The sequence below is a fragment of the Artemia franciscana genome, chromosome 4 (genome assembly GCF_032884065.1).
Source record: "Artemia franciscana chromosome 4, ASM3288406v1, whole genome shotgun sequence".
Taxonomy (NCBI): Eukaryota; Metazoa; Arthropoda; class Branchiopoda; order Anostraca; family Artemiidae; genus Artemia; species Artemia franciscana.
The window spans coordinates 46,687,346-46,699,679 of record NC_088866.1 but is presented as its reverse complement, the minus strand read 5'-3'; the positions used below and the strand labels follow the sequence as shown (position 1 = coordinate 46,699,679).

Here is a 12,334-nt window from a genome sequence, read left to right as displayed (position 1 = left end):
GGCTATTTTATCAGGTTGAAAATTAATTGGCGTAACCAAGGTTCTATTTTGGAAATGTATTTATCGGCTACTTCATTTTCACAAGGGAGGTAATTCATATTGTGGCGCTTCATAGGGAGGAGACCGGCAAATCGAATTTAAAATTACTATACAATTAAACTAAATTTCTTTTATTTCTTTTTTTTTATTTTGACACTAAACTTACGTCGTTATTTTTGTCCATTTTCATGAAATGATCCGCTACATGTACTGGTAGAATGTTTGCCAATAATTTTTTATTATAGGCCTGAAGATGCTCCATTTCTTCTTTTTCCTCTAGAAAAACAAATAAATCTTGAATATTTGTATATATATATATATATATATATATATATATATATATATATATATATATATATATATATATATATATATATATATATATATATATATACTTGTGTAAAATATCCTTAGTTTTAGATAAGATATGCAATTTGGTACTCTGAACAATAAATTGCGAACAATCCTTTTATTTAACAATCAAGTTTAGACCTGGCTTATCGATGTCAATATTTTGTAGTTTATTTAATTGTCAAACATTTAGTGGTAATGAACTGTAAATAAAAAGCGACCCGGCTCAATAGTTACTGAAACTCTCAAAAACGGAATTTTGATACCGATAGATACATGAAAAGAATTGGAGTTTTGTACTGATTTCAAATAGATGATTTTCATCAAGTTTAGTTTTAAACATCAAAAGCTACGAGCCTAAGAAAATTTGCCTTATTTTCGTAATAAGAATTTACATTTACATAATGAAAATTAAACCATCAGATTCAGTGTTTTAGAAAACCCTACTGTAGATGTTTCAAGCTCCTGTCTCCAAAATGGAGCCCCCTCCCACGCTAATTTTTCCAAAGTCATCCGATAAAATTTTCAGATAGCCATTTTATTCAGCATAGTCAAAAAATCGAATAACTACGTCTTTGAGGATAACTTAATCCCCCACAGAGCCAAGGGGGAGGGCGGCAAGTAAAGACATTTGCCTATTGTTTACATATAGTATTGGTTATTGGGAAGTATGCAGACACTTTCAGGGGAGATTTTCTCTGATAAGGGGTTGGGTGGAAGAGGTTACATCGGAGGATCTTTCCGTTGAGAAATTTTTTGTGGGCGAAGGGATTTATTTATGAATGGGGCTTCGGATTTCCCAGTATTATTTAAAAAAGGATCATAAGTTAATTAAAAAAACATTTTTCTTCAACTGAAAGTACGGAGCAACATTAAAACTTAAAACGAACAGAAATTATTACGTATATGAGGGAGTTTGCCCCTTAGTCAATACCTCGCTCTTTATACTAAAGTTTTTTCCAGTACTTTCAATAGAGCTATTTATTCTAATTAAACAGCATTGATAATTAGCGGTCATTCTTAACGAATTGGAAAAACATTTGAACTTTAGCACGAAGAGTGAGATACCCATCAAAAACTGTAAGCCTTGATTCTAGAAAAAGAGGAAAACGGTCCCAAAGGGCAAGTGATCTTGATGAAAATCACACAATAAATTCAACAAATCAGATACCCAAATTGCAATAGTTTCAAGGTCCTATTCACAAGAATTTGCAAATTTATATTTTTACCAATAAGAACATATGTTTGTTTTTGCCCAGGAGTGATCATATCAAACAAATAGCCCCACAAAAATCGGAAAACGGCTCAATTGAACGGATATTAGAAATTGTAGTGTCCTGTTTAAGCATTCCAATGATTTTTCAACAGTGAAGATATTTGGTTACACAAAGCTATAATTTATCTCCCCCGAAGAAGGCAATTTGCTGCTAATTGCGAATTTTTAAATAGTCAATCGAGTTACAATTACCAGCTTTCCAGCTACAAGGAGAGTAGGATCGTGCGGTGGTATATTCGCTCTTGAAGAGTCATTTAGGTCTTACAAAATAAATGGTGAATATGAACATTTATTTTAATGCTTTATATAACAAAGCTGATTAACTTGATGAGTGATAAAATAATAATGGGCAATAAAATATAATAATGGACAATAAAATAATGGATAATAAATATATAATGGACAATAAAATAATGGATAATAAAATAATGGACAGTGGTGAATAATTCCCCTGCTCTCAGCTATTATAGAGAAGAACAACTAATTTATTGTTTTGGTGTGGGGGGGGGGGCTAGCCTGATACAGCTAACAGAAAACTGTCTAAGGAGGGGGAGGTGAAAAATAATTTTATTCTCCCTTCACCAAACTCTGCATGAATTTGGATGCTGCGGGATGATAGCTTTCGTCTTACTGAAGGAAGTGTTTTTTGTGACATAAGATATCAAATTCATATGTTTAGCAGTATCAAAGGTATAGAGGTGGGGGTATCATGATAGGCCTCTGGTAATTTTGCCAAAGAGAGGAGGTATGTCACCAGGAACTTTGTTTTTATTCATGTTTAAATTGAAACATTGGGTTTTGTGTGTATTTTTACTGATCAAACATTCGTGAGAACAAACTATAAATAAGCCCACAAATGGCTCTTTACAAAAAAATCTAATTTTGTTCCTAGTGTTTTACGAGCTACTGCTCAAACATAAAGACAATTAATTCAAAATAAGAACATATTGTTTGAAGCAGAATTAAACTTTAGCACAAAGAGTGGAGATTGAGGAGGGGTTTACATTCAGGGGTTACCTCCTTTACATTCAGAACAATAACCTTTCGTTTTAAGTTGGAATATCGTTCTTAATTTTATTTGAAGAAAACTGTTTTTTTGTTTAATCTTTAGGGAGGATTAAATGAATTAAAGGTTGGTTCTTAGACGCAAAATTAAAAAAAAATCTCCTAGTTAGTTCTTAAGACCTTATTTGTGAGAAGAATTCCTCCTACTCTAGAAAATTGTAATATTAAACCATTTTGTCCACTCTCTGGAATGAGTTTAAACATAATTAAGCCGGAAATGGTAGTAGGTTAGCCCTACCCCTAATAAACTCATTGTGTCCCTTCAATATCTTTTAAGGGGTATCTAAAACTTATATTTGACAAAAAACTGTAGTTTTGATCTCCTAACTGGCTAGTTGCCCCTTTTTTTGGACAAACTTCCAGTGCTTTTTTACTGTATATATCCCTAGTTAAATGTGTAGTTTTGGCAATTCAACTATAGTTTTTGTAGGAAGGGCAGGAAAAAATAAAAAACCAGATGAATTGCATGAAAAATATTAAAAATAAAAAATCGTACGAAACTGCGTATTTTCGAATGCTAACTCTTTTTTAGTTTTAACAACCACGTAGTACTTTTTTTTTATATTGAGTCTATGTTTTATTAAACGTGCAGTTTGGTTGGTCAGATACAAAGAAAAGAATATTCCAGTGTCAATGCCATGTTGTAAGAAAAAAGAACAAAAAAAACAAACAATATAAGTGCACTCTTTGAGACTATTAAAGATATTAAGGGTACTTTTGTCAGATCTACCTTGGTATTTAAACTGCACACAATGTGATAACTGTTTAACAAGGCAATCATAAAAATGAAAAATTTTAATTACTTCTTGCTGAAAAAAAGTTTACTGAGATAAAGATTAATTTGTTCTTCGATATAAATTATGACAGAAAAACTATCATTGCTTTAAATTCTTCTTTGATAATGATTTATCACCAAAGGCATGTAAGGATTTTGCAATAATCCACGTCCAGGGCAACCATAATTTATATTAGTCCATTAAATCAACTATTGGTGTAGAACCTTTATGCGTGGTATCAGTTAGTGTTGCTGTCTAGAAGTTCCAATAAAAAATTTCCGACTATGTAAAATAAGTAAAAGTTTATTAATATACAGCATGATAAGAATAAAAGTTTGAAAAGTGGATTATATAGTTATTTTTTTCCTATTTTCAAATTTAGAAATGAAATTCTAAGAATCATTGCATACATACAATTGAGAACAAGCAGTACATGTCCATTGATTGAAGCCTCGTCCAAATCATTTGTCTGTATCTCTTCTTAGGACTTGAATTTGTATAAGAAATGTTAAAATATATAGTTAATAAAAAAATGTAAAACATTGTTAGAAGAATGAAGGAAAAGGTTAAAATAACTAGTCCTCTATTGTCTTGTCAACTGGTGTAAAATTACGACTTAATAAAGGAAAAAGATGGAATTAAAACGTGCAAGAGGACATACTGACCAGTCGCTTGCAACTTCCACAAAAAGTCCAGTCTTGAAGTGGCTTCAGTCTGCTGACCATGCATGATTAAAGCCAGAGCAGTGATGATTAATACCACTGCAATAAGCAATGAATTGGGAACTCCAATTGATGATGATGATAATCTGTAAAATAAATGAAAGAAAACAGAGGGCTTAAATTCAGAACAAACAAGCAAGTTGTATCTATTTTTAATTCTACTACTAAGAATGAGAATCTCTTTCTCTCTCTCTCTCTCTCTCTCTCTCTCTCTCTCTCTCTCTCTCTCTCTCTCTCTCTCTCTCTTTCTCTCTCTCGGAGGGACAACATTTTTCATACGCACCATGATACGTACCATACGGCAGAAGAGATGACGACATTGAATATTTTTGAAATTACAAAGTGATTGAGCGACCAATTGCATTTGATAGCTTCTCTCTATGCTAATTGGCTTTATTTACACACTGGTTCAGCCAACAGGCCTCAAGTTGACCAAGGTGTCTTACAATATGTAACACAAAATATTCAAGGACTTGGACTGCTGAATTTAAATACCGTCAAGGACAAGATTGGTATTTTCGAGCTAGTATAGTTAAAAACAATAAATTCTGTTTTCTGCTTTTTGACCTTTAGTCCTATTTTTCTTTGTAAGACCACAGGACCTGAAAGATTCTTTATTAGACCCCTTAGTGTACTCTTCAAAGGAAACAAGTCATCCGTACAGTAAATACAACTTTTATCCAAGCCCTCCAAAAAAATATCCCTCGAACACCTCTAGTTAAAAATTAAATCATAGCATTCAAGATGATAGGACTAGCAGCAAATCCTTAACGAACACCTTTAAAAAGTTAAATGGGCTCAAAAGGTTTTTGCTTGTGGTGATTGACAATTATTTCTCCTCCTAAATCTAAACGAACATGCAAGTGGGAGCAAAAATCATGAAGAAGGGTAATGTTGGTGCCATTATGGAAGTTTTTTACCTCGTCAGAACGTCAACAAATTCTGTCTATCTTTTTCAAATTTTGTAAGTATGTTCTTCGCGTTCCTATTGGTCACGTAACAGTTAAATCTCCAAACATTACGGAGTTTTTGAGGTATGTGATAAGATGGATGCCTTAGAAGGTAGATTCAGACAGCGATATGAGTCAGTCGTAGATTTTCCGTTGGGGTGTATTAGTCGATTTTGAGTTATTGTTAGTGTGTTTTTTAGTGTTTGTAATGATAAGTTTTTTATTATGTAAATTTCTTTTCCATACTCCTCGAAGTACATTTTTGAATGTATAGAAGGTTCAATTATTATTATTATTATTATTATTATTATTATTATTATTATTATTATTATTATTATTATTATTATTATTATTATTATTATTATTATTATTATTATATATTATTAGTAGTAGTAGTAGTAGTAGTAGTAGTAGTAGTAGTAGTAGTAGTAGTAGTAGTAGTAGTAGTAGTAGTAGTAGTAGTAGTAGTAGTAGTAGTAGTAGTAGTAGTAGTAGTAGTAGTAGTAGTAGTAGTAGTAGTAGTAGTAGTAGTAGTAGTAGTAGTAGTAGTGGTAGTAGTAGTAGTAGTAGTAGTGGTAGTAGTAGTAGTAGTAGTAGTACTAGTAGTAATAGATAGCTATGAATAAGCTTTTCTATAAGATTCCAATCTCAATCAAGATGTTCTTGAATTTCTCTCATAGCCTTACAGATGTTAATGAACATCTCTTTAAACAAAATGGTTGTTTTTAAGTGCTCCACCTATCTAGTCTAACAAAAAATTTTCAATCTTATTCTTTTGTCCCTGTGATAAGATTACATAAAAAAAAAACTAGTTTTTTTAACTGAAAGCAAGGAGCGACATTCAAAACTTAAAACGAACAGAAATTACTCCGTATATGAAATGGGTTGTCCCCTCCGCAATCCCTCGCTCTTTACGCTAAAGCTTTTAATTGTATTAAAAAGCAGAATTGTGGCAAAGAGTCAAACTTTAGCGTAAAGAGCGAGGGATTGCGGAGGGGACAACCCATTTCATATATGGAGTAATTTTTGTTCGTTTTAAGTTATGAATGTCGCTCCTTACTTTCAGTTAAAAAAACTAGTTTTTTTATGTAATTTCTGAACGTTTTTGAATTAATGCATGTTTGATTTTGGCTCTCCACACATAAATTATTAAAATGAAATTTGCATATTAATTCCTTTTTTGGCTAAATGGCTTTCTCTTAGTTTTGATCAGACGATTTTGAGAAATAAGGGATGGGATAGGAGGCCTAGTTGCCATGCAGTTTTTCGGTTACATAAAAAGGCAACTATAAATTTTTATTTTTAACGAATTTTTCTATTAATAAAAAATATACGTAACTTAAAAATTATCTTACGTAACAAACTTTTATATTCTTTAATTTTGATTATGTATATGAGAGGGTTTGTACCCTCGTTAATGCCTCGTTCTTTGCACTAAATCGTAAGTTTTGTCCCAATTCTTTAAGAATGACCCCTGAATCAGAAAAGCCGTAGAATAAATAGTTGAAATTACTAAAAATATTATAGCATAAAGAGCGAGGTATTTATCTCCTCCTAAATACCTCGCTCTTTATGCTAAAGCATTTTTAGAACCCCTCATATTTTAGAACCCTCTGTTCTCCCATGACATATTTCTCCATGGAAAGATCCTCCCACATAGCCCCCTCCCCTCAACCCCACCCCCAAAACCAAAAAAAAATCCCCTGAAACCGACTGTACACTTCCCAATAACCATTATTATATGTAAACACTGGTCGGAGTTTGTAACTTGCAGCCCCTCCCCCAGGGACTTTGGGGGAGTAAGTCATTCCCAAAGACATAGTTATTATGGTTTTTGACTATGAGGAACAAAATGGCTATCTCAAAGTTTTGATCTGTTGACTTTGGAGAAAAAATGAGCGTGGGAGGGGGCCTAGGTGCCCTCCAATTTTTTGGTCAATTAAAAAGGGCACTAGAACTTTTCATTTCCGTTAGAATGAGCCCTCTTGCGACATTCTAGGACCACTTGGTCGATACGATGAAAAAAAAAAATAAACACGCACCCGTGATTTGTCTTCTGGCAAAAAATACGAAATTCCACATTATTGTAGATAGGAGCTTGAAAATTTTACTACAGGGTTCTCTGATACGCCGAATGCCATGGTGTGATTTTCGTTAAGATTCTGTGACTTTTAGGGAGTGTTTCCCCTATTTTCTAAAATAAGGCAAATTTTCTCAGGCTCTTAACTTTTGATGACAAAGACTAAATTTGATGAAACTTACATATTTAAAATCAGCATGAAAATCTGATTCTTTTGATGTATATTTTAGCATCAAAATTTCGTTTTTTAGAGTTTCGTTTACTGTTGAGCCGGGTCGCTCCTTACTACAGTTCGTTACCACGAACTGTTTGATTACTTGCTTCAATAATTTGCTTGAAAATTGCAGAGTGTTTAGGTAAAATCCTAAAAAATTAACTACTTCTTTCAAAGTTCCTAGACAATTTCCTTTAACAGGTATGTTGTACAAATGACATAGGGCTAAGTTTAGGGAGTGACCTCCACAGTTAATATAGAGTGCAAGGGGAGAAATTTAAAAGAGTATAGTAGCCGGAACTTGAAACTGGCCGCTCATAGATGAAGCTCTATCATAACCCTGCCCCCTTTAGCATTTTAATTGCTTCCCGTTCCAACTAAGGTATGTATCAACCAACCAAGGTCTGCTATCAACCAATTGTTTGAAAAAGTCTATAATTTTTATTTCTCTTTTAACATGATGGTCGACTAATTAACAAACAGTGGTATAGACTTTTATATAAAAACGTGCTTTAAATCAAGTTCAAATCAAGTACTTGGCAGTTGTCTGGCATTGTTCACAACTGTGTTTTCACGAAACGAAAATTCTCTTGTGGTGATTACAAAAATGTGGAATTTTTGTATTTTTTGCCAGAAGACAGATCAAGGATACGTATTTATTCGTTTGTTTGTTTGTTTTGTTTTTTCTGTTTTTTTTCCAGGGGTGATCGTATCGACACAGTGATCCTAGAATGTCGTGAGAGGGCTTATTAGTAAACTTTTTAAATAACCAAAAAATTGGAGGGCAACTTGGCCTCCTCCCCCACCCCTTTTTTCTCAAAATCGTCCAATCAAAACTAAGAGAAAGCCACTGAGCCAAAAAAAAAATAATATGCAAAATTCTTTTTTTTCTGTTTTAAAAAGTAGAGTTAAGGAAAAGAGTCAAACTTTAGCGTAGGGAGCGGGGCGTTGGGGAGGGAACAGCCCCTTTCCTATATGGGGTAATTTCTGTTCGTTTTAAGTTTTAATATTGCTCCTTACTTTCAGTTAAAAAAACTGATTTTTTTTTATTTAATCACAATAAGATTTACTGACTTCGTAGCCAGTAAAAACCTTTTGAGAGCCTTGTAAATTAGTATTGTGTTTTCGACAGGGTTCTTGTTGCTAGAGTTACTGAGACAAGTTTACAAAGAGTTCGTAAATATAATCAAGGACTTTAAAAGGAGGAAGTAAAGATATCTTTACAATGATGAAATTGACCGCTAATTCTGCAGAATATTTGTCAGATATTATGCTAGAAGTCATAAGTCAGTAGAATAGCTGGGAGACTGGGAGGGAGAATGTACAAGACAGGAAAGTACACACTGATATACTCTTGTAACAGATGGGAGGGAGAATATATAAGGGGGAGGATTTTAAAACTTGGGTTTAAGGTGGAGACGATGCCATGGCTCCTTTTATGCTTAAACATTTTTACTCCACCTACGCCAACAAAAGTACCATTTTTGGTGCCATATGGCACTTTATCATTGTGTTATCAACACCGATTTTTGATCTGATTTGAAATAATGAGATTTGAAATATCTCTATACAATTTTGCAGTAACCTGATAGTTTTGCCAGTTAGTAAACGATTCATGGAAAACTTATGGGGGATGGGAGGGGTAAATATAGAAGAGGAGGATCGTAAAACTCGGTTTAAGGGTATTCCACCGCAGAAATTATGATAGAGAATCCTTTTCATTCTTCCCAGATTTTTCATTTTGCACCCAGAGTGCACTTTTTGGAGGCCGTGTGGCACTTATACTGAGTTTATAAAAAGTAATTAGACATAAAATCAAGTTTTAAACGTTCACCTAAGCAGTTCTCTAAGATGTTCCAGAGCCGTACTAATAGCGAAGAAAAAATAAGGACGCATCAGTGCTATCCACGTACAAAGAATAATTTTACTTATCGTTCATAGGCTTTTTGACATTTCAGTTGAACATTCCAAGTTTTGATCTGATGTCATTTTTGACGAGTTCTGTTTTTTTTTAATGGTGTTTTTTTCCCCAAAAGGCATTAAAAATAACTTGGGTTTAAACTTTTGGTTACTATGGGCCATGGACGAATGTTTAATGGGTTGGGAAAAAGCATATAAGTAAAATAATAATTTTACTTATCGTTCATAGGCTTTTTGACATTTCAGTTGAACATTCCAAGTTTTGATCTGATGTCATTTTTGACGAGTTCTGTTTTTTTTTAATGGTGTTTTTTTTTCCCAAAAGGCATTAAAAATAACTTGGGTTTAAACTTTTGGTTACTATGGGCCATGGACGAATGTTTAATGGGTTGGGAAAAAGCATATAAGTAAAATAATAATTTTACTTATCGTTCATAGGCTTTTTGACATTTCAGTTGAACATTCCAAGTTTTGATCTGATGTCATTTTTGACGAGTTCTGTTTTTTTTTTAATGGTGTTTTTTTTCCCAAAAGGCATTAAAAATAACTTGGGTTTAAACTTTTGGTTACTATGGGCCATGGACGAATGTTTAATGGGTTGGGAAAAAGCATATTTGTCAAAAAAACAAATGATCTTCATAACATGATTTGGTACCAGTAATAATTCTAATGTGAAACGTGTCGGGAAATTGTGGTTTTATTTTATGTACGATAATTATTTGTAAAAAAAAGATTAGATAACAGTAATGTACTTTTAATAGTGATTGGTGAAGTTCAGAGTGATATTAATTGTTTAAAAATCAGTTACAAGGCTTACTTACTCTGTGAAAGAAGTTCCAAACGTATCCGTAAATACCACAAACATCAATACTAGATAAACTCCAACAATGGTGCCCAGAACCACTGTCCGTAGACCTGTAGTCAATTGTTGGAATGCTGCACATGATATTATCACCAACATTACACACAAGTGAAAATACTAAAAAAAAAGAAAAAAAAACAATTATGTTTTGAAGACATTAAGCCCTTGTTAGAAACACATAAGAGTGACCTTAATCAAACATAACAATGGTGTCCAGAACCATTGTCCGTAGTCAATTGTTATATCCAGTCAATTGTTATTGACTTCATCCTATAGTCAATTGTTGGAATGCTGCACATAATATTATAACCAAAATTACACACAAGTGGAAATACTAAAAAAAACAACTATGTTTTGAAAACATAACGCCCTTGTTAAAAACACATAAGAGTGACATTAATCAAACATGGAAAATAGTGGTGTCATTTTAATGAAACTTTCAGGGATGGATACATTGTGTTTTTTATTTTATTAGTTTTTTATTTTACACCCATCATATTTTCAAAAAAAAAATCAATTAGGCTTAGAAACCATTTCTTCCAGAGTTCAGACAAAGACTTTTTAGATCAAATTGTTTCTATTTAATATAAATAAAAAAAATATAAATCATGCTTCTCTGTGCAAAAGGCGCACGTTCAGCGCCTTTTATTTAACAATTCCTCTTAATCACGTGTAATGAATCTGATTTCACTCTTCAACAAAACGGCATTTCTCATCGAAACAATTCAGCATCTAATAAATCACCTCTTTCAAACAGTTCGTGGTAAAGAACTGTAGTAAGGAGCGACCCGGCTCAATAGTAACCAAAACTCTAAAAAATGGAATTTTGATACCAATAGCTACATCAAAGGAATCACATTTTAATGCTGATTTTAAATGTATAAGTCTCATCAAGTTTAGTCTGAGAAAATTTGCCGCATTTTAGAAAATAGGGGAAAACACCCCCTAAAAGTCATAGAGTCTTAACAAAAATCACACCATCAGATTCAGCGTATCAGAGAACTCTGGTATAGAAGTTTCAAGCTCCTATCTACAAAAATGTGCAATTTTGTATTTTTTGCCAGAAGACAAATCACGGATGCGTGTTTATTTGTTTGTTTTCTTTTTTTTCAGGGGTGATCGTATCAAATCACTCGTCCTAGAATGTTGCGAGAGTGCTCATTCTAACGGAAATGAAAAGTTCTAGTGCCCTTTTTAAGTAACCAAAAACATTGGAGGGCACCTAGGCCCCCTCCCACGCTAATTATTTTCCCAAAGTCACCGGATGAAAAAATTAAGCGTAGTCGAAAAACCTATTAACTATGTCTTTGGGGACCACTTACTCCCCCACAGTCCCCTTGAGAGGGGCTACAAGTTACAAACTTTGACCAGTGCTTATATATAGTAATGGTTATTGGGAAGTGTAGAGACTTTTTCAGGCGGATTTGTGGTTGGGGGGATGGGTTGAGAAGAGGGGGATATGTAGGGGGAACTTTCCATCGAGGAATTTGTCATGGGAGAAGAAAATTTCCATGACGGGAGCGCAGGATTTTCTAGCATTAATAAAGTAAAAAAAAACAACGAAAAAGTAAATATGAAAAAGTTTTTTCAACTGAAAGTAAGGAGAAGCATTAAAAATTAAAACGAACAGAAATTATTACGCATATGAGGGGCTCACCTCCTCCTAATAATTCACTCTTTACGCTAAAGTATTTCTAGTAATTTCAACTATTTATTCTACGGCTTTTGTGATTCAGGGGTCATTCTTAAGGAATTGGGATCAAAATTTAAGCTTTAGTGTAAAGAGCAAGGTACTGACGCGGGGGTGATCCCCCTCATATATGTAATAAAAACATGAGAACACAAAAGTGCGTTACGTAAGCTAATTAATAAGCTACGTATATCTTTTACTAATAAAAACATTCGTAAAAAAGTTCTAGTTGCCTTTTTAAGTAACCAAAAATCGGAGGGCAGCTAGGCTTCCTCCCCCACTCCTTTTTTTCTTAAAATCATTTTATCAAAACTATGAGAAAGCCATTTAGCCATTTAGCCATTAGCCTAGTTTTTTACTGTTTTATATAGTAGAGTTGAGAGAAAGAG

At 33.3% G+C, this 12,334-nt stretch overlaps 1 protein-coding gene across 2 annotated transcripts in view; it reads right to left on the bottom strand.

The window, feature by feature from the left end:
* Positions 1–12,334, bottom strand: part of LOC136026504 (adenylate cyclase type 5-like) — a 300,964-nt gene that overhangs the window by 34,587 nt on the left and 254,043 nt on the right. For both annotated transcript variants that reach the window (XM_065703133.1, XM_065703134.1), the window contains 3 exons: positions 10,215–10,372; positions 4,173–4,315; positions 206–315 (listed from right to left, as the gene is read on the bottom strand). In XM_065703133.1, the coding sequence (XP_065559205.1) occupies positions 206–315; positions 4,173–4,315; positions 10,215–10,372 (411 nt within the window). The remainder of the gene's footprint in view (positions 1–205; positions 316–4,172; positions 4,316–10,214; positions 10,373–12,334) is intronic.